Source organism: Scyliorhinus torazame, chromosome 12, assembly GCF_047496885.1.
Source record: "Scyliorhinus torazame isolate Kashiwa2021f chromosome 12, sScyTor2.1, whole genome shotgun sequence".
Classification (NCBI taxonomy): domain Eukaryota; kingdom Metazoa; phylum Chordata; class Chondrichthyes; order Carcharhiniformes; family Scyliorhinidae; genus Scyliorhinus; species Scyliorhinus torazame.
The window spans coordinates 228,490,839-228,514,247 of NC_092718.1; the positions used below are offsets into that span (position 1 = coordinate 228,490,839).

The following is a 23,409-nucleotide window of genomic DNA, read 5'->3' on the forward strand; positions in this document are numbered from 1 at the left end:
TGTGTTGAAACCCGGTGTACAGACCGAGTGTGATGAATCCTGGTGTACAGACAGAGTGTGTTGAACCCGGTGTACAGACCGATGTACAGACCGAGATTGTTGAATCCCGGTGTACAGACCGAGTGTGATGAATCCCGGTGTACAGACCGAGTGTGATGAATCCCGGTGTACAGACCGAGTGTGATGAACCCCGGTTTACAGACCGTGTGTGTTGAAACCCGGTGTACAGACCGAGTGTGTTGAACCCCGGTGTACAGACCGAGTGTGTTGAACCCCGGTGTACAGACCGTGTGTGATGAAAACCGGTGTACAGACCGAGTGTGATGAACCCGGTGTACAGACCGAGTGTGTTGAAACCCGGTGTACAGACCGAGCGTGTTGAATCCCGGTGTACAGACCGAGTGTGATGAACCCGATGTACAGACCGAGTGTGATGAACCCGGTGTACAGACCGAGTGTGTTGAACCCCGGTGTACAGACCGAGTGTGTTGAATCCCGGTGTACAGACCGAGTGTGTTGAATCCCGGTGTACAGACCGAGTGTGATGAATCCCGGTGTACAGACCGAGTGTGATGAACCCGGTGTACAGACCGAGTGTGTTGAAACCCGGTGTACAGACCGAGCGTGATGAATCCCGGTGTACACACCGAGTGTGATGAAACCCGGTGTACAGACCGAGTGTGATGAATCCCGGTGTACAGACCGAGTATGATGAATCCCGGTGTACAGACCTAGTGTGTTGAAACCCGGTGTACAGACCTCGTGTGTTGAACCCCGGTGTACAGACCGAGTGTGATGAATCCCGGTGTACAGTCCGAGTGTGATGAATCCCGGTGTACAGACCGAGTGTGTTGAATCCCGGTGTACAGACCGAGTGTGATGAAACCCGGTGTACAGACCGAGTGTGATGAATCCCGGTGTACAGACCGAGTGTGTTGAACCCCGGTGTACAGACCGAGTGTGATGAATCCCGGTGTACAGACCGAGTGTGATAAATCCCGGTGTACAGACCGAGTGTGATGAATCCCGGTGTACAGACCGAGTGTGATGAACCCCGGTGTACAGACCTAGTGTGTTGAACCCCGGTGTACAGACCGAGTGTGATGAATCCCGGTGTACAGACCGAGTGTGATGAATCCCGGTGTACAGACCGAGTGTGATGAATCCCGGTGTACAGACCGAGTGTGATGAATCCCGGTGTACAGACCGAGTGTGATGAACCCCGGTGTACAGACCGAGTGTGATGAATCCCGGTGTACAGACCGAGTGTGTTGAAACCTGGTGTACAGACCGAGTGTGATGAATCCCGGTGTACAGACCGAGTGTGATGAATCCCGGTGTACAGACCGAGTGTGTTGAACCCCGGTGTACAGACCTAGTGTGTTGAAACCCGGTGTACAGACCGAGTGTGTTGAAACCCGGTGTACAGACCGAGTGTGTTGAACCCCGGTGTACAGACCGAGTGTGTTGAACCCCGGTGTACAGACCGAGATCGTTAATCCCGGTGTACAGACCGAGTGTGATGAATCCCGGTGTACAGTCCGAGTGTGATGAATCCCGGTGTACAGACCGAGTGTGTTGAATCCCGGTGTACAGACCGAGTGTGATGAAACCCGGTGTACAGACCGAGTGTGATGAATCCCGGTGTACAGACCGAGTGTGTTGAACCCCGGTGTACAGACCGAGTGTGATGAATCCCGGTGTACAGACCGAGTGTGATAAATCCCGGTGTACAGACCGAGTGTGATGAATCCCGGTGTACAGACCGAGTGTGATGAACCCCGGTGTACAGACCTAGTGTGTTGAACCCCGGTGTACAGACCGAGTGTGATGAATCCCGGTGTACAGACCGAGTGTGATGAATCCCGGTGTACAGACCGAGTGTGATGAATCCCGGTGTACAGACCGAGTGTGATGAATCCCGGTGTACAGACCGAGTGTGATGAACCCCGGTGTACAGACCGAGTGTGATGAATCCCGGTGTACAGACCGAGTGTGTTGAAACCTGGTGTACAGACCGAGTGTGATGAATCCCGGTGTACAGACCGAGTGTGATTAACCCCGGTGTACAGACCGAGTGTGTTGAACCAGGTGTACAGACCGAGTGTGTTGAATCCCGGTGTACAGACCGAGTGTGTTGAACCCCGGTGTACAGACCGAGTGTGTTGAACCCCGGTGTACAGACCGAGATCGTTAATCCCGGTGTACAGACCGAGTGTGATGAACCCGGTGTACAGACCGAGTGTGTTGAACCCCGGTGTACAGACCGAGTGTGATGAACCCCGGTGTACAGACCGAGTGTGTTGAACCCCGGTGTACAGACCGAGATCGTTAATCCCGGTGTACAGACCGAGTGTGATGGACCCCGGTGTACAGACCGAGTGTGATGGACCTCGCCGTACAGACCGAATGTGTTGAACCCCGGTGTACAGACCGAGTGTGTTGAAACCCGGTGTACAGACCGAGTGTGTTGAATCCCGGTGTACAGACCGAGTGTGATGAATCCCGGTGTACAGACCGAGTGTGTTGAATCCCGGTGTACAGACCGAGTGTGTTGTACCCCGGTGTACAGACAGAGTGTGTTGTTGTACCCCGGTGTACAGACCGAGTGTGTTGAACCCCGGTGTACAGACCGAGTGTGATGAATCCCGGTGTACAGACCGAGTGTGTTGAAACCCGGTGTACAGACCGAGTGTGATGAATCCTGGTGTACAGACAGAGTGTGTTGAACCCGGTGTACAGACCGATGTACAGACCGAGATTGTTGAATCCCGGTGTACAGACCGAGTGTGATGAATCCCGGTGTACAGACCGAGTGTGATGAATCCCGGTGTACAGACCGAGTGTGATGAACCCCGGTTTACAGACCGTGTGTGTTGAAACCCGGTGTACAGACCGAGTGTGTTGAACCCCGGTGTACAGACCGAGTGTGTTGAACCCCGGTGTACAGACCGTGTGTGATGAAAACCGGTGTACAGACCGAGTGTGATGAACCCGGTGTACAGACCGAGTGTGTTGAAACCCGGTGTACAGACCGAGCGTGTTGAATCCCGGTGTACAGACCGAGTGTGATGAACCCGATGTACAGACCGAGTGTGATGAACCCGGTGTACAGACCGAGTGTGTTGAACCCCGGTGTACAGACCGAGTGTGTTGAATCCCGGTGTACAGACCGAGTGTGTTGAATCCCGGTGTACAGACCGAGTGTGATGAATCCCGGTGTACAGACCGAGTGTGATGAACCCGGTGTACAGACCGAGTGTGTTGAAACCCGGTGTACAGACCGAGCGTGATGAATCCCGGTGTACACACCGAGTGTGATGAAACCCGGTGTACAGACCGAGTGTGATGAATCCCGGTGTACAGACCGAGTATGATGAATCCCGGTGTACAGACCTAGTGTGTTGAAACCCGGTGTACAGACCTCGTGTGTTGAACCCCGGTGTACAGACCGAGTGTGATGAATCCCGGTGTACAGTCCGAGTGTGATGAATCCCGGTGTACAGACCGAGTGTGTTGAATCCCGGTGTACAGACCGAGTGTGATGAAACCCGGTGTACAGACCGAGTGTGATGAATCCCGGTGTACAGACCGAGTGTGTTGAACCCCGGTGTACAGACCGAGTGTGATGAATCCCGGTGTACAGACCGAGTGTGATAAATCCCGGTGTACAGACCGAGTGTGATGAATCCCGGTGTACAGACCGAGTGTGATGAACCCCGGTGTACAGACCTAGTGTGTTGAACCCCGGTGTACAGACCGAGTGTGATGAATCCCGGTGTACAGACCGAGTGTGATGAATCCCGGTGTACAGACCGAGTGTGATGAATCCCGGTGTACAGACCGAGTGTGATGAATCCCGGTGTACAGACCGAGTGTGATGAACCCCGGTGTACAGACCGAGTGTGATGAATCCCGGTGTACAGACCGAGTGTGTTGAAACCTGGTGTACAGACCGAGTGTGATGAATCCCGGTGTACAGACCGAGTGTGATGAATCCCGGTGTACAGACCGAGTGTGTTGAACCCCGGTGTACAGACCTAGTGTGTTGAAACCCGGTGTACAGACCGAGTGTGTTGAAACCCGGTGTACAGACCGAGTGTGTTGAACCCCGGTGTACAGACCGAGTGTGTTGAACCCCGGTGTACAGACCGAGATCGTTAATCCCGGTGTACAGACCGAGTGTGATGAATCCCGGTGTACAGTCCGAGTGTGATGAATCCCGGTGTACAGACCGAGTGTGTTGAATCCCGGTGTACAGACCGAGTGTGATGAAACCCGGTGTACAGACCGAGTGTGATGAATCCCGGTGTACAGACCGAGTGTGTTGAACCCCGGTGTACAGACCGAGTGTGATGAATCCCGGTGTACAGACCGAGTGTGATAAATCCCGGTGTACAGACCGAGTGTGATGAATCCCGGTGTACAGACCGAGTGTGATGAACCCCGGTGTACAGACCTAGTGTGTTGAACCCCGGTGTACAGACCGAGTGTGATGAATCCCGGTGTACAGACCGAGTGTGATGAATCCCGGTGTACAGACCGAGTGTGATGAATCCCGGTGTACAGACCGAGTGTGATGAATCCCGGTGTACAGACCGAGTGTGATGAACCCCGGTGTACAGACCGAGTGTGATGAATCCCGGTGTACAGACCGAGTGTGTTGAAACCTGGTGTACAGACCGAGTGTGATGAATCCCGGTGTACAGACCGAGTGTGATGAATCCCGGTGTACAGACCGAGTGTGTTGAACCCCGGTGTACAGACCTAGTGTGTTGAAACCCGGTGTACAGACCGAGTGTGTTGAAACCCGGTGTACAGACCGAGTGTGTTGAACCCCGGTGTACAGACCGAGTGTGTTGAACCCCGGTGTACAGACCGAGATCGTTAATCCCGGTGTACAGACCGAGTGTGATGAACCCGGTGTACAGACCGAGTGTGTTGAACCCCGGTGTACAGACCGAGTGTGATGAATCCCGGTGTACAGACCGAGTGTGTTGAACCCCGGTGTACAGACCGAGATCGTTAATCCCGGTGTACAGACCGAGTGTGATGGACCCCGGTGTACAGACCGAGTGTGATGGACCTCGCCGTACAGACCGAATGTGTTGAACCCCGGTGTACAGACCGAGTGTGTTGAAACCCGGTGTACAGACCGAGTGTGTTGAATCCCGGTGTACAGACCGAGTGTGATGAATCCCGGTGTACAGACCGAGTGTGTTGAATCCCGGTGTACAGACCGAGTGTGTTGTACCCCGGTGTACAGACAGAGTGTGTTGTTGTACCCCGGTGTACATACCGAGTGTGTTGAACCCTGGTGTACAGACCGAGTGTGATGAATCCCGGTGTACAGACCGAGTGTGTTGAAACCCGGTGTACAGACCGAGTGTGATGAATCCTGGTGTACAGACAGAGTGTGTTGAACCCGGTGTACAGACCGATGTACAGACCGAGATTGTTGAATCCCGGTGTACAGACCGAGTGTGATGAATCCCGGTGTACAGACCGAGTGTGATGAATCCCGGTGTACAGACCGAGTGTGATGAATCCCGGTGTACAGACCGAGTGTGATGAATCCCGGTGTACAGACCGAGTGTGATGAACCCCGGTTTACAGACCGAGTGTGTTGAAACCCGGTGTACAGACCGAGTGTGTTGAACCCCGGTGTACAGACCGAGTGTGTTGAACCCCGGTGTACAGACCGTGTGTGATGAAAACCGGTGTACAGACCGAGTGTGATGAACCCCGGTTTACAGACCGTGTGTGTTGAAACCCGGTGTACAGACCGAGTGTGTTGAACCCCGGTGTACAGACCGAGTGTGTTGAACCCCGGTGTACAGACCGTGTGTGATGAAAACCGGTGTACAGACCGAGTGTGATGAACCCGGTGTACAGACCGAGTGTGTTGAAACCCGGTGTACAGACCGAGCGTGTTGAATCCCGGTGTACAGACCGAGTGTGATGAACCCGATGTACAGACCGAGTGTGATGAACCCGGTGTACAGACCGAGTGTGTTGAACCCCGGTGTACAGACCGAGTGTGTTGAATCCCGGTGTACAGACCGAGTGTGTTGAATCCCGGTGTACAGACCGAGTGTGTTGAATCCCGGTGTACAGACCGAGTGTGATTAACCCCGGTGTACAGACCGAGTGTGTTGAACCAGGTGTACAGACCGAGTGTGTTGAATCCCGGTGTACAGACCGAGTGTGTTGAACCCCGGTGTACAGATCGAGTGTGTTGAACCCCGGTGTACAGACCGAGATCGTTAATCCCGGTGTACAGACCGAGTGTGATGAACCCGGTGTACAGACCGAGTGTGTTGAACCCCGGTGTACAGACCGAGTGTGATGAATCCCGGTGTACAGACCGAGATCGTTAATCCCGGTGTACAGACCGAGTGTGATGAATCCCGGTGTACAGACCGAGTGTGTTGAATCCCGGTGTACAGACCGAGTGTGTTGAATCCCGGTGTACAGACCGAGTGTGTTGAATCCCGGTGTACAGACCGAGTGTGATGAATCCCGGTGTACAGACCGAGTGTGATGAACCCGGTGTACAGACCGAGTGTGTTGAAACCCGGTGTACAGACCGAGCGTGATGAATCCCGGTGTACACACCGAGTGTGATGAAACCCGGTGTACAGACCGAGTGTGTTGAAACCCGGTGTACAGACCGAGTGTGTTGAATCCCGGTGTACAGACCGAGTGTGATGAATCCCGGTGTACAGACCGAGTGTGTTGAATCCCGGTGTACAGACCGAGTGTGTTGTACCCCGGTGTACAGACAGAGTGTGTTGTTGTACCCCGGTGTACAGACCGAGTGTGTTGAACCCCGGTGTACAGACCGAGTGTGATGAATCCCGGTGTACAGACCGAGTGTGTTGAAACCCGGTGTACAGACCGAGTGTGATGAATCCTGGTGTACAGACAGAGTGTGTTGAACCCGGTGTACAGACCGATGTACAGACCGAGATTGTTGAATCCCGGTGTACAGACCGAGTGTGATGAATCCCGGTGTACAGACCGAGTGTGATGAATCCCGGTGTACAGACCGAGTGTGATGAACCCCGGTTTACAGACCGTGTGTGTTGAAACCCGGTGTACAGACCGAGTGTGTTGAACCCCGGTGTACAGACCGAGTGTGTTGAACCCCGGTGTACAGACCGTGTGTGATGAAAACCGGTGTACAGACCGAGTGTGATGAACCCGGTGTACAGACCGAGTGTGTTGAAACCCGGTGTACAGACCGAGCGTGTTGAATCCCGGTGTACAGACCGAGTGTGATGAACCCGATGTACAGACCGAGTGTGATGAACCCGGTGTACAGACCGAGTGTGTTGAACCCCGGTGTACAGACCGAGTGTGTTGAATCCCGGTGTACAGACCGAGTGTGTTGAATCCCGGTGTACAGACCGAGTGTGATGAATCCCGGTGTACAGACCGAGTGTGATGAACCCGGTGTACAGACCGAGTGTGTTGAAACCCGGTGTACAGACCGAGCGTGATGAATCCCGGTGTACACACCGAGTGTGATGAAACCCGGTGTACAGACCGAGTGTGATGAATCCCGGTGTACAGACCGAGTATGATGAATCCCGGTGTACAGACCTAGTGTGTTGAAACCCGGTGTACAGACCTCGTGTGTTGAACCCCGGTGTACAGACCGAGTGTGATGAATCCCGGTGTACAGTCCGAGTGTGATGAATCCCGGTGTACAGACCGAGTGTGTTGAATCCCGGTGTACAGACCGAGTGTGATGAAACCCGGTGTACAGACCGAGTGTGATGAATCCCGGTGTACAGACCGAGTGTGTTGAACCCCGGTGTACAGACCGAGTGTGATGAATCCCGGTGTACAGACCGAGTGTGATAAATCCCGGTGTACAGACCGAGTGTGATGAATCCCGGTGTACAGACCGAGTGTGATGAACCCCGGTGTACAGACCTAGTGTGTTGAACCCCGGTGTACAGACCGAGTGTGATGAATCCCGGTGTACAGACCGAGTGTGATGAATCCCGGTGTACAGACCGAGTGTGATGAATCCCGGTGTACAGACCGAGTGTGATGAATCCCGGTGTACAGACCGAGTGTGATGAACCCCGGTGTACAGACCGAGTGTGATGAATCCCGGTGTACAGACCGAGTGTGTTGAAACCTGGTGTACAGACCGAGTGTGATGAATCCCGGTGTACAGACCGAGTGTGATGAATCCCGGTGTACAGACCGAGTGTGTTGAACCCCGGTGTACAGACCTAGTGTGTTGAAACCCGGTGTACAGACCGAGTGTGTTGAAACCCGGTGTACAGACCGAGTGTGTTGAACCCCGGTGTACAGACCGAGTGTGTTGAACCCCGGTGTACAGACCGAGATCGTTAATCCCGGTGTACAGACCGAGTGTGATGAACCCGGTGTACAGACCGAGTGTGTTGAACCCCGGTGTACAGACCGAGTGTGATGAATCCCGGTGTACAGACCGAGTGTGTTGAACCCCGGTGTACAGACCGAGATCGTTAATCCCGGTGTACAGACCGAGTGTGATGGACCCCGGTGTACAGACCGAGTGTGATGGACCTCGCCGTACAGACCGAATGTGTTGAACCCCGGTGTACAGACCGAGTGTGTTGAAACCCGGTGTACAGACCGAGTGTGTTGAATCCCGGTGTACAGACCGAGTGTGATGAATCCCGGTGTACAGACCGAGTGTGTTGAATCCCGGTGTACAGACCGAGTGTGTTGTACCCCGGTGTACAGACAGAGTGTGTTGTTGTACCCCGGTGTACATACCGAGTGTGTTGAACCCTGGTGTACAGACCGAGTGTGATGAATCCCGGTGTACAGACCGAGTGTGTTGAAACCCGGTGTACAGACCGAGTGTGATGAATCCTGGTGTACAGACAGAGTGTGTTGAACCCGGTGTACAGACCGATGTACAGACCGAGATTGTTGAATCCCGGTGTACAGACCGAGTGTGATGAATCCCGGTGTACAGACCGAGTGTGATGAATCCCGGTGTACAGACCGAGTGTGATGAATCCCGGTGTACAGACCGAGTGTGATGAATCCCGGTGTACAGACCGAGTGTGATGAACCCCGGTTTACAGACCGTGTGTGTTGAAACCCGGTGTACAGACCGAGTGTGTTGAACCCCGGTGTACAGACCGAGTGTGTTGAACCCCGGTGTACAGACCGTGTGTGATGAAAACCGGTGTACAGACCGAGTGTGATGAACCCGGTGTACAGACCGAGTGTGTTGAAACCCGGTGTACAGACCGAGCGTGTTGAATCCCGGTGTACAGACCGAGTGTGATGAACCCGATGTACAGACCGAGTGTGATGAACCCGGTGTACAGACCGAGTGTGTTGAACCCCGGTGTACAGACCGAGTGTGTTGAATCCCGGTGTACAGACCGAGTGTGTTGAATCCCGGTGTACAGACCGAGTGTGTTGAATCCCGGTGTACAGACCGAGTGTGATTAACCCCGGTGTACAGACCGAGTGTGTTGAACCAGGTGTACAGACCGAGTGTGTTGAATCCCGGTGTACAGACCGAGTGTGTTGAACCCCGGTGTACAGATCGAGTGTGTTGAACCCCGGTGTACAGACCGAGATCGTTAATCCCGGTGTACAGACCGAGTGTGATGAACCCGGTGTACAGACCGAGTGTGTTGAACCCCGGTGTACAGACCGAGTGTGATGAATCCCGGTGTACAGACCGAGTGTGTTGAACCCCGGTGTACAGACCGAGATCGTTAATCCCGGTGTACAGACCGAGTGTGATGGACCCCGGTGTACAGACCGAGTGTGATGGACCTCGCCGTACAGACCGAATGTGTTGAACCCCGGTGTACAGACCGAGTGTGTTGAAACCCGGTGTACAGACCGAGTGTGTTGAATCCCGGTGTACAGACCGAGTGTGATGAATCCCGGTGTACAGACCGAGTGTGTTGAATCCCGGTGTACAGACCGAGTGTGTTGTACCCCGGTGTACAGACAGAGTGTGTTGTTGTACCCCGGTGTACAGACCGAGTGTGTTGAACCCCGGTGTACAGACCGAGTGTGATGAATCCCGGTGTACAGACCGAGTGTGTTGAAACCCGGTGTACAGACCGAGTGTGATGAATCCTGGTGTACAGACAGAGTGTGTTGAACCCGGTGTACAGACCGATGTACAGACCGAGATTGTTGAATCCCGGTGTACAGACCGAGTGTGATGAATCCCGGTGTACAGACCGAGTGTGATGAATCCCGGTGTACAGACCGAGTGTGATGAACCCCGGTTTACAGACCGTGTGTGTTGAAACCCGGTGTACAGACCGAGTGTGTTGAACCCCGGTGTACAGACCGAGTGTGTTGAACCCCGGTGTACAGACCGTGTGTGATGAAAACCGGTATACAGACCGAGTGTGATGAACCCGGTGTACAGACCGAGTGTGTTGAAACCCGGTGTACAGACCGAGCGTGTTGAATCCCGGTGTACAGACCGAGTGTGATGAACCCGATGTACAGACCGAGTGTGATGAACCCGGTGTACAGACCGAGTGTGTTGAACCCCGGTGTACAGACCGAGTGTGTTGAATCCCGGTGTACAGACCGAGTGTGTTGAATCCCGGTGTACAGACCGAGTGTGTTGAATCCCGGTGTACAGACCGAGTGTGTTGAATCCCGATGTACAGACCGAGTGTGATGAACCCGGTGTACAGACCGAGTGTGTTGAACCCCGGTGTACAGACCGAGTGTGTTGAATCCCGGTGTACAGACCGAGTGTGTTGAATCCCGGTGTACAGACCGAGTGTGATGAATCCCGGTGTACAGACCGAGTGTGATGAATCTTGGTGTACAGACCGAGTGTGTTGAATCCCGGTGTACAGACCGAGTGTGTTGAATCCCGGTGTACAGACCGAGTGTGTTGAATCCCGGTGTACAGACCGAGTGTGATGAATCCCGGTGTACAGACCGAGTGTGATGAACCCGGTGTACAGACCGAGTGTGTTGAAACCCGGTGTACAGACCGAGCGTGATGAATCCCGGTGTACACACCGAGTGTGATGAAACCCGGTGTACAGACCGAGTGTGATGAATCCCGGTGTACAGACCGAGTGTGATGAATCCCGGTGTACAGACCTAGTGTGTTGAAACCCGGTGTACAGACCTCGTGTGTTGAACCCCGGTGTACAGACCGAGTGTGATGAATCCCGGTGTACAGTCCGAGTGTGATGAATCCCGGTGTACAGACCGAGTGTGTTGAATCCCGGTGTACAGACCGAGTGTGATGAAACCCGGTGTACAGACCGAGTGTGATGAATCCCGGTGTACAGACCGAGTGTGTTGAACCCCGGTGTACAGACCGAGTGTGATGAATCCCGGTGTACAGACCGAGTGTGATAAATCCCGGTGTACAGACCGAGTGTGATGAATCCCGGTGTACAGACCGAGTGTGATGAACCCCGGTGTACAGACCTAGTGTGTTGAACCCCGGTGTACAGACCGAGTGTGATGAATCCCGGTGTACAGACCGAGTGTGATGAATCCCGGTGTACAGACCGAGTGTGATGAACCCCGGTGTACAGACCGAGTGTGATGAATCCCGGTGTACAGACCGAGTGTGTTGAAACCTGGTGTACAGACCGAGTGTGATGAATCCCGGTGTACAGACCGAGTGTGATGAATCCCGGTGTACAGACCGAGTGTGTTGAACCCCGGTGTACAGACCTAGTGTGTTGAAACCCGGTGTACAGACCGAGTGTGTTGAAACCCGGTGTACAGACCGAGTGTGTTGAACCCTGGTGTACAGACCGAGTGTGTTGAACCCTGGTGTACAGACCGAGTGTGTTGAATCCCGGTGTACAGACAGAGTGTGTTGAACCCCGGTGTACAGACCGAGTGTGTTGAAACCCGGTGCACAGACCGAGTGTGTTGAAACCCGGTGTACAGACCGAGTGTGTTGAATCCCGGTGTACAGACCGAGTGTGTTGAATCCCGGTGTACAGACCGAGTGTGATGAATCCCGGTGTACAGACCGAGTGTGATGAACCCGGTGTACAGACCGAGTGTGTTGAACCCCGGTGTACAGACCGAGTGTGATGAATCCCGGTGTACAGACCGAGTGTGTTGAACCCCGGTGTACAGACCGAGATCGTTAATCCCGGTGTACAGACCGAGTGTGATGGACCCCGGTGTACAGACCGAGATCGTTAATCCCGGTGTACAGACCGAGTGTGATGGACCCCGGTGTACAGACCGAGATCGTTAATCCCGGTGTACAGACCGAGTGTGTTGAATCCCGGTGTACAGACCGAGTGTGTTGAAACCCGGTGTACAGACCGAGTGTGTTGAAACCCGGTGTACAAAGAGAGGGTGACGAACCCCGATGTCCAGAGTATGTTGTACCCTGTTGCACTGCTGTCTTAGGCTGCAATTGATAACATTTTGTTTTGTACCTTGTACACAAATGGACAAATTTAAATAATTAAAGAACAAATTTTCCTATTTGATTTTCACATAGGTCCCGACCAGTCCAGTAGACCGAGTAGCCATGGTTATGTCCGTTCCCCATCGCCATCAGTACGAGCACAGGAGACCATCTTACAGCAGCGACCCAGTATATTCCAGGGAGCCAATGGCAAGGGCGTTATAACTTCATTGGATGCAGCTACACAGTCTCGCATAATGTACGTTTAAAGTTTATATTGAAGCCCTTTTCTATTTGCCCTGAGGGGAAATCACTGCCAGTGAGGCAGAGATCGATCCTGTCATTAACTCCTTCGTTTTCTCACTCCCAGATATTCTATTCGGTAAATTTGATGCGATTTTTCAGAGTTGTGATTGTACCTCTTCCCACTTGGGAAATGTTCTCTTCAGGTGAAATCTGCCACTCAACTATAACCAATTTCTATTTGTTGTAAACGGGTGTGTCTGGATCAAAGGGAGTGTTACAGACCAGTTAACCTGACATCAGTAGTGCGGACGATACTAGAGTTTATTGTAAAAGACGTGATAACAGAACCGTTGGAAAACATTGACATGATTAGACAAAGACATCATGGGTTTATGAAAGGCAAGGGGGCTCAGGGGCTCAAAGGATATGGGGGGGGAAAGCGGGATTAGGCTATTGAACTTGATGATCAGCCATCATGATCATAATGACTGGCAGAACAGGCTCGAAAGGCCTCCTCCTGCTCCTATTTTCTGTGTTTCTAAATCATGCTTAACAAATCTACCGGTGTTTGTGAGGATTTAATGAGTAGAATAGATAAGAGAGAACCAGTGGATGTGGTGTATTGGACTTTCAGAAAAATTGTGATAAAGTCCATGAGATGGGGCATAAATGGATTGAGAATTGATTGACACACAGGTATCGGAGAGTTGGAATAATTGAGGTATTTTTCCGAGTGGCAGTCAGTCACTAGTGGGGTACCACAGGGATCAGTGCTTGGCTTAGCTGTTCACTAGTTTGCTGACGACACAAAACTGGGCGGAATTGTTGAGTGCTTCGGTGCGGAGGGATCGGGATGTCCTCATGCATGAATCGCAGAAAACTAATATGCAGGTAATAAGGAAGGAAAATGAAACTTTGGCCTTTATAGCTAAAGGAATAGAGGATAAAGGTAGAGAAGTGTTGCTGCAACTGTACAAGGCATTGGTGAGACCACACCTGGAGTACTGTGTACAATTTTAATCTCCTTATTTGAGGAGGGATGTAGTTACATTGGAGGCGGGTCAGAGAAGGTTCACTAAATTGATTCCAGAGAGGTTGAGGCCCAGAGTCAATGTTGAGGCCTCCCTGTACAATGCCCCCCCCCCCCCCCCCAAGTGCTGTATACCCCTGTGTCGCTATCTCTGCTGGGTCAGGACATGCCCTGGCACATTATCTGTAAGGTACGATTCCACGAGTATGACTATGTCAAGCTGTTGCTTGGCTACTCTGAGACAGCTTGCCCAATTTTGGCACAAGCCCCCAGATGGGCACAGTAGTTAGCACTGCTGCCCCACTGCGCCAATAATAATAATTGCTTATTGTCACATGTAGGCTTCAATGAAGTTACTGTGAAAAGCCCCTAGTCCGCCACATTCCGGCGCCTGTTCGGGGAGGCCAGTACGGGAATTGCACTCGCACTGCTGGCATTGTTCTGCATTACAAGCCAGCTGTTTAGCCCACTGTGCTAAACCCAGAACCTGGGTTTAATCCTGGCTTTGGGTGACTATGTAGAGTTTGCACGTTCTCCTCGTGTCGACATGGATTTCCTCCGGGTGCTCCGGTTTCCTCCCTCAGACGAAAGGTTATGCAGGTTAAGCGGAGTGACCATGCTAAATTGTCTCTTAGTGTCCAAAGATGCGCAGGTTATGTTAAGGGGTCATTGGGGGAGTGGGCTTGGGTGGAGTAGGTCGGTGCAGACTCAATGGTCCGAATGGCCTCCTTCTGCACAGTAGGGATTCCGTGTTAGTAAGGAGGCGTTTGCAGGCTCGACAGGACTGGAGGTTTGCCATTGTCATTTACGGTGCCTAGGTTGATGCCGGATCGTCTGTCCAGTTTAATTCGTTTTTGTTTCCTTTGTAACGGTTGTAGTGGCTCGCTCGGCCATTTCCGAAGGCATTCGAGAGTCAACCACATTGCTGTGGGTCTGAAGTCACATGTAGGCCAAACCAGGTTTACTTTCCTAAAGGGCATTAGTGAACCAGTTGGGTTTTTACGATAATCGGCAATGGTTTCATGGTTTGGACGATTGGAAGATTTTAGGAAATTGGATTATAAATGTATTGGGCAATTTAAGGGTTAAAAGCCTGGGGTTCGTGTGGTTTGACTGGGGGAAGTCCCTGTAGAGTTAATGAATTGTAGCCCGCCTGCAGAGATATACTGGACGCGATTTTCCGGCCGAGTCTTCCCTGCGACCGAAGGCGTCCGCCTGAAGTCAGTTGTCTTCTCCATTGTCTGCGTCTCACCTGTGGCGTTCTGGCGATGGGTGAGGCCAAAGAATCCAGCCCATACTTTCTATTATCTTGAAGAAATGATGTCAGTGCTGGGTGGAGCTCAGAAAGACACGGGGCTATTTTGTAAGAAGTTGTGGAAAGGGGCAGTTTGAAGAAAACTGTTAGAGAGGCAGGCTGTTGGAGAAAGGCTCTTTGCAAGAAAGTTTCTTGAGAATACAGGTAATGGCAGAGAGGCAGTGAGTTTGGGAAGCTTTGAGAGAAAGAGAAGCTGAGTCCCATCTGCCTGACTCCGAGTCCACAATTCTTTTCCAAGTGAGATAGTTTACAAAGTGATCTATTTTAAAGGCAGAGCAGCCTTGACCAGAGGCAAAGGGGGAAGCACGGTAGCACAGTGGTTAGCACAATTGCTTCACAGCTCCAGGGTCCCAGGTTCGATTCCGGCTTGGGTCGCTGTCTGTGCGGAGTCTGCACATCCTCCCCGTGTGTGCGTGGGTTTCCTCCGGGTGCTCCGGTTTCCTCCCACAGTCCAAAGATGTGCAGGTTAGGTGGATTGGCCATGATAAATTGCACTTAGTGTCCAAAATTGCCCTTAGTGTTGGGTGGGGTTACTGGGTTATGGGGATAGGGTGGAGGTGTTGACCTTGGGTAGGGTGCTCTTTCCAAGAGCCGGTGCAGACTCGATGGGCCGAATGGCCCCCTTCTGCTCTGTAAATTCTATGAAAGACTGAAATTAATCAGGTAAAGCTGCCATTTGAAGACCTTCAGAAACAGTAAGAAAGGATTCTCTCACGAACCAGAATCTGCTTTGTAATGAACGTCTCACTTTAGGACTTGCTTGTTTAAGATGGATTGAGTGCTGTGTGTGTATTTTCTTGTTGTTTAAAGGGACATTTTTTTATTTAAAAAAAATATATTTTATTAAAGTTTTCAAACACAATTTGTCCCCCTTACAAATCAACAAAAACGGTAACATGAAATGAAAATCGCTTATTGTCACGAGTAGGCTTCAATGAAGTTACTGTGAAAAGCCCCTAGTCGCCACATTCCGCCGCCTGTTCGGGGAGGCTGGTACGGGAATTGAACCCTGCTGCTCGCCTGCCTTGGTCTGCTTTCAAAGCCAGCGATTTAGCCAAGTGAGCTAAATAACTGATATATTACATTGTTTAAATAATATAGTAAACTAACCAAATAACACAAAATAATGCTCCCCCCGCCCCCTTCCCCATCTAGAACACAAACAATTTGTCCGCCACCCCAAATATAGCTAGCCCCCCAGCTTGGCTTGACCCGGACCTTCACCACCTTCGAGATCACTCCCGCCACTCCCCTCCAATTCCCCTCCAGTGCCGGACTCGACCAAAACATATGTGTGTGGTTCGCCGGGCTTCCCCCGCACCTCCCGCACCTGTCCTCCACTCCGAAGAACCTGCTCAACCTCGCTCCCGTTATGTGTGCTCTATGTAGCACCTTAAATTGGATCAGGCTAAGCCTGGCGCACGAGGACGAGGAATTTACCCTACTTAGGGCCTCAGCCCACAAACCCTCCTCAATCTCCTCCCCGAGCTCTTCTTCCCATTTTCCCTTCAGTTCTTCTACCAGCTCCTCCCCCTCTTCTCTCATCTCCCGGTATATTTCGGACACTTTGCCCTCCCCGACCCACACCCCCGAAAGCACCCTGTCCTGGATCCCTTGTGTCGTGAGCAGCGGAAATTCCCTCACCTGTTGTCTCGTGAACGCCCTCACCTGCATATACCTAAAGATATTCCCCGGGGCAGCTCATACTTTTCCTCTAGCGCTCCCAAGATCGCAAACGTCCCATCTATAAATAAGTCACCCACTCTCCTACTCCCTGCCCGGTGCCAGCTCTGGAACCCTCCATCCAACCTCCCTGGGGCAAACCTATGATTGTTCCTGATCGGGGACCACACCGAGGCTCCCAACACACCCCTCTGTCGCCTCCATTGCCCCCAAATACTTAATGTTGCCACCACCACTGGGTTCGTGGTAAACTTTTTCGGGGAGAGCGGTAGTGGCGCCGTCACCAGCGCTTTTAAACTCGTTCCTTTACAGGACGCCATCTCCAGCCTTTTCTACGCCGCCCCCTCTCCCTCTATCATCCACTTACGGATCATCGCCACGTTGGCGGCCCAGTAGTAGTCGCCCAAATTCGGCAACGCCAGTCCCCCTCTGTCCCTGCTACGTTGCAGGAACCCCCTCCTTACCCTCGGGGCCTTCCCTGCCCACACGAAGCTCATAATGCTCCTATCTATTTTTTTGAAAAAGGCCTTAGTAATCAATATAGGGAGACATTGAAACACAAATAGGAACCTCGGGAGGACCATCATCTTAATCACCTGCACTCTGCCCGCCAATGACAGCGGCTGCATATCCCACCTTTTGAAATCCTCTTCTATTTGCTCCACCAGCCGAGTCAGATTGAGTCTGTGTAAGGTTCCCCAGCTCCTAGCTATCTGAATCCCCAGGTATCGGAAGTTTCTTTCCACTCTCCTTAGCGGCAGGCCATCTATCCCTCTACTCTGGTCCACAGGGTGTATCACGAAAAGCTCACTCTTTCCCATGTTAAGCCTATATCCCGAGAAATCTCCGAACTCCCTCAATATCTGCATAACCTCTATCACCCCCCCCCCACTGGATCCGCCACATATAGCAGTAGGTCACCTGCGTAGAGTGACACTCGGTGATCCTCTCCCGTCTAACCACCCCTCTCCATTTCCTGGAGTCTCTCAGCGCTATGGCCAATGGTTCAATTGCCAGCGCGAACAGTAGTGGGGACAGCGGGCATCCCTGTCTTGTTCCCCTATGTAGTCGAAAATACTCCGACCTTTGCCGATTTGTGACTACACTTGCCATTGGGGCTCCATAGAGGAGTTTAACCCAGCTGACAAACCCCTCCCCGAACCCGAACCTCCTCAGCACCTCCCATAGATAATCCCACTCTAACCTATCAAATGCTTTCTCTGCATCCATTACCACCACTATCTCTGCCTCCCCCTCTGCTGGGGGCATCATTATCACCCCCAATAGCCGTCACACGTTGACATTTAATTGTCTCCCCTTTACGAACCCTGTCTGATCTTCGTGCACCACCCCCGGGACACAATCCTCTATCCTCATTGCCAGCACTTTTGCCAGCAACTTGGCGTCCACATTTAGGAGTGAGATAGGCCTATAAGACCCGCATTGCAGCAGGTCTTTATCTCGCTTCAAGATTAGTGATATCGTCGCCTCCGACATTGTCGGGGGTAGGGTCACCCCTTCTCTGGCCTCGTTGAAGGTTCTTACCAGCAGCGGGGCCAACAAGTCCACATATTTTCTATAAAATTCCACCGGGAACCCGTCTGGTCCCGGGGCCTTCCCTGCCTGCATGTTCCCCAGCCCTTTGGTCACCTCGTCCACCCCAATTGGCGCCCCCAGGCCTGCCACCTCCTGCTCCTCCACCCTCGGGAACCTTAGTTGGTCCAGAAACTGCTGCATCCCCTCGTTTCCCTCCGGGGGGTTGGGACCTATATAACCTCTCATAAAAGGTCTTAAACACCTCATTTATCTTCCCTGCTCTCCGCACCGTGGTTCCCGTTTCATCCCTAACTCCCCCTATTTCCCTCGCCGCTGTCCTCTTTCGAAGTTGGTGGGCCAACAGGCGACTCGTCTTTTCCCCATATTCATATCTCATCCCCTGTGCCTTCCTCCACTGTGCCTCTGCCCTCCCTGTGGTCAGCAGGTCGAACTCCGCCTGGAGTCTTCGCCTCTCCCTATAGAGTCCTTCATCCGGGGCCTCCGCATATTTTTTTATCCACACTCAAAATCTCCCCCAGTAATCTTTCCCTTTCTTTGGCCCCTGTTTTCCCCTTGTGAGCCCTGATGGAGATCAACTCTCCTCTGACCACCGCCTTCAGCACTTCCCATACTACCCCCACTCGGACCTCCCCATCATCGTTGGCCTCCAGGTACCTTTCGATACATCCCCGCACTCTTCCGCAGACTCCCTCATCCGCCAATAATCCCACATCCAGTCGCCAGAGTGGACGCTGCTCCCTCTCCTCTCCTAGTTCCAGATCCACACAATGTGGGGCATGGTCTGAAACAGCTATGGCCGAGTACTCAGTTCCTTCCACCCTCGAAGTCAGTGACCTTCCCAGAACGAAGAAATCTATCCGGGAGTATACCTTATGGACATGGGAGAAAAAGGAGAACTCTTTGGCCAGCGGCCTAGCAAATCTCCACGGATCCACTCCTCCCATTTGGTCCATAAACCCCCTAAGCACCTTGGCCGCTGCCGGCCTTCTTCCGGTCCTGGATCGAGATCTATCTAACCCTGGGTCTAGCACGGTGTTGAAGTCCCCCCCCATTACCAGGTTTCCTACCTCCAGGTCCGGGATGCGTCCCAGCATCCGCTTCATAAATCCCACATCATCCCAGTTCGGGACATATATGTTGACCAGCACGACCTCCATTCCCTGCAGTCTGCCACTCACCATCACATATCTGCCCCCGCTGTCCGCTACAATGTTCCTAGCCTCGAACGACACCTGCTTCCCCACCAATATGGCCACCCCTCTATTCTTTGCGTCCAGCCCTGAGTGGAACACCTGTCCCACCCATCCTTTCCTTAACCTAACCTGATCCGCCACCTTCAGATGCGTCTCTTGAAGCATGGCCACGTCTGCCTTCAGTCCCTTTAAGTGCGCGAGCACTCGGGCCCTCTTAATCGGCCCATTTAGGCCTCTCACGTTCCACGTGATCAGCCGGACTGGGGGGCTGCCTGCCCCCCTCCCCTGTCGACTAGCCATCACCCTCTCTGGGCCAGTCCCACGTCCCGGTTCCGTGCACCCACCCGTCCCCCAGGCGGCGCATTCCCGTCCCGACTACCTTTTCTCTTACCAGCTCCCTTTCGATCTCCGCAGCAGCAACCCAGTTGTGTCGTCTTCCCCCCCCCCCCCCCCCCCCCCCCCCCCAGTAGATCCCCATCTAGCATGGTTACTCCCCCCATATTGCTTCCGAAAGTCAGCTGACTTCAACTGACCCTGGCTTCTCCCGCTCTCTCCTTGACCCCCCCCCCCCCCCCGTGTGAGGAACTCCCATCCTCCTTGCGTCTATCTTCCCGCCATCATCTCTCTGGCGCGGGAAAAGAAAAAGAAACCCCGTGCTCTCTAGGACCATCCCGCCCCTCATGGCGCAGCTCCCCCTACCGCCCCATTCCCCATCCCCCGCCTGTGTCTTCTTCCCCCCCTCTCCCCCCCCCCCGGCGCCCACATTTCTCAGTGTCTCCCCCCACGGGGGGGTCAAGGAGAGAGCGGGAGAAGCCGGGGTCAGTTGAAGTCAGCTGACTTTCGGAAGCAATTTACATCTCTCTATACATCAGCATTGTCGTTTCCCCTCCAACATCAGTCCCTCAGTTCTGGTCCAGTTTCTCGTTTTGAATGAAGGTCCATGCTTCTTCCGCCGTTTCGAAATAGTAATGTCTATCCTGGTGCGTGACCCACAATCGCGCCGGCTGCAACATCCCGAACTTCACTTTCTTCTTGTGCAGCACCTCCTTGGCTCGATTGAAACTCGCCCCTGCTTCTCGCCACCTCCGCACTCCAATCCTGATACACTCGTATCACCGCATTCTTCCATCTACTACTTTGTACCTTCTTGGCCCATCTCAGAACCACCTCTCTGTCATTGAAGCGGTGAAATCGCACGATCATCGCCCAGGTGGTTCTTCAGCCTTTGGCCTCCTCGCAGGGACCCGGTGGGCCCCTTCCACTTCCAAGGGGCCCGAGGGGGCCTCAGCTCCCATTAGCGAGCGTAGCATCGTGCTCGCGTAAGCCCCGCCGTCAGCTCCTTCCACTCCCTCGGGGAGACCCAGGATCCAGAGGTTCTTTCTCCGTGATCTGTTTTCCAGTACTTCAATCCTTTCGTTGCACTTCTTATGGAGCGCCTCGTGCGTCTGCATTTTGACCGCTAGGCCCAGGATCTCGTCCTCGTTGTCCGTTACCTTCTGCTCCACCACACGGAACTCTATCTCCTGGGCCTTTTGTGTCTCTTTAAGCCCCTCGATTGCCTGTAGCATCGGGGCCAGCACCTCCTTTTTTAACAGCTCCGCACACCGTCTTAGAAACTCATCCTGAGCCGGGAGTGCAGGAGGCAAAAGAGGCCGATGTCGTGGCCTTTGCGTCCCTAGTAGCCCGGCGTAGGATTTTACTCATGTGGAAGGAAGCGAAACCCCCCGGACTGGAGGCCTGGGTAAACGATATGGCGGGGTTCATAAAACTAGAACAGATGAATTTGCGCTGAGAGGATCGGCTCAAGGGTTCACCAGACGGTGGCAGCCATTCCTCGACTACCTAGCGGAACGTTAGAGGGAAGATAGATGGCCAGCAGCAGCAACCCGGGGGCGGGGGGGGGGGGGGGGGGGGGGGGAGTAAATTGTTTGGGTTTTTGGAGGGGTGGGGGGGGAGTATTACTTCGTGTTATTTGGTTAATTTACCATGTTAGTTAAACAATGTTATATTGCAGTTATCATATTACTTTTTTTTTGATTTGTAAGGGGAAAAAATTGTGTTTGAAAACTTTAATAAAATATATTTTTTTAAAAAGAAACTCACCCTGGTCCGGCCCCCACGTCGCCTGGGCTCCCTCCGCCGCCATCCCTTTCTGCCGCTGCCCTCGAGGATTCTCCGAGATCTGCCCGCCGCTGCCGATATTTTTCTTTTCCGCTGGGGGGGACTCCCTGTTGCCTCACCCCACACCGGGTTTCGTCCCGAAAAAATTTCCCGTTGGGGCTCTTAAAAGAGCCCGCAGGTCCGTTCGAGCTGAAGCCGCCGAAACGTGCGGCTTTGCTGGTCATCGCCGCAACCGGAAGTCTTAATGGGACATTTTAAGGTGTACGTGTAAGTGGTTGAAGTTCTGAAGTTTAAGATTGTAGTTATAATAAAGTTTTGCTTTAAAATAACCAAGCTCTATTTCTTCATGCAGTCACTCCTGGAATCAATCTTTCCACACAGTCTCTAAAAAAGAAAAGAAAATATTGGGGTTTTCAGTCCAGTACCCTAGCCACTGTTGGGGTCTGCCCGGGGATTGTAATAATGGACTTTTGATTCCAGATGTTTTATTGAGTTTAAATTCCATCATCTGCCTTGGAGGGATTCGAACCCGGATCCCTGGAGCTTCATCCCGGTCTCTGGATTACTAATCAAGGCACGATACCACTGGGTTACCGTGTGGAGTTATACCCTTCAGAGTGAAAAACAGAAAGGAAGAGTATTGTTTGAATGGTGATATATTGGAAAGTGTGGATGTACAAAGGAATCTGGGTATCCTCACACCAGTCAATGAAAGCAAAGAGACAGGTGCAGCAAGCAAGTAGGAAGGCAGATGGTCTGTTGACCTTTATTGCAAGAGAATTTGAGTTCAGAGGTAAGGCTGTCTTACTGCAGTTGTACAGAGCCTTGGTGAGACCACACCTGGAGTATTGCGTGCACCTTTGGTCTCCCAAGTTAGAAAGGATATGCTTGCCATAGAGGGAGTGCAACGGAGGTTCACTAAGCTGATACCAGAGTTGGCAGGAATATCCTGTGAGGAGAGATTGATTTGGCAAGGCCTGTATTCACAATATACATTAATGATTTGGAGAAAGGAACTGAAGGCTAAGTTTGCAGATGATACAAAGATCTGTAGAGGGGCAGGTAGTATTGAGGAAGCGAGGGGGCTGCAGAAGGACTTGGACAGGCTAGGAGAGTGGGCAATGAAGTGGCAGATGAAATACAATGTGGAAAAGTGTGAGGTTATGCACTTTGGAAGGAGGAATTTATGCATAGACTATTTTCTAAATGGGGAAATGCTGAGGCAATCAGAAGCACAAAGGGACTTGGGAGTCCTTGTTCACGATTCTCTTAAGGATAATGTGCAGGTTCAGTCGGCAGTTAGGAAGGTAAATGCAATGTTAGCATTCATGTCAAGAGGGCTAGAATACAAGACCAGGGATGTACTTCTGAGGCTGTATAAGGCTCTGGTCAGACCCCATTTGGAGTATCGTGAGCAGTTTCGGGCCCCATATCTAAGGAAGGATGTGCTGGCCTTGGAAAGGGTCCAGAGGAGGTTCACAAGAATGATCCCTGGAATGAAGAACTTGTCGTATGAGGAACGTCTGAGGACTCTGGGTCTGTACATGTTGGAGTTTAGAAAGATGAGGGTGGATCTTATTGAAACATACAGGATACTGCGAGGCCTGGATAGAGTGGACGTGGAGAGGATATTTCCACTTGTAGGAAAAACTAGAACCAGAGGCACCATCTCAGACTAAAGGGACGATCCTTTAAAACAGAGATGAGGAGGAATTTCTTCAGCCAGAGGGTGGTGAATCTGTGGAACTCTTTGCCGCAGAAGGCTGTGGAGGCCAAATCACTAAGTGTCTTTAAGACAGAGATAGATAGGTTCTTGATTAATAAGGGGATCAGGGGTTATGGGGAGAAGGCAGGA

General features: G+C 52.4%; 1 protein-coding gene across 10 annotated transcripts in view; it reads left to right on the forward strand.

The window, feature by feature from the left end:
• The window catches only part of ncor1 (nuclear receptor corepressor 1), a 458,529-nt gene that overhangs the window by 359,326 nt on the left and 75,794 nt on the right, over positions 1–23,409 (forward strand). For all 10 annotated transcript variants that reach the window (XM_072470035.1, XM_072470042.1, XM_072470044.1 and 7 more), the window contains one exon: positions 12,503–12,668. In XM_072470035.1, the coding sequence (XP_072326136.1) occupies positions 12,503–12,668 (166 nt within the window). The remainder of the gene's footprint in view (positions 1–12,502; positions 12,669–23,409) is intronic.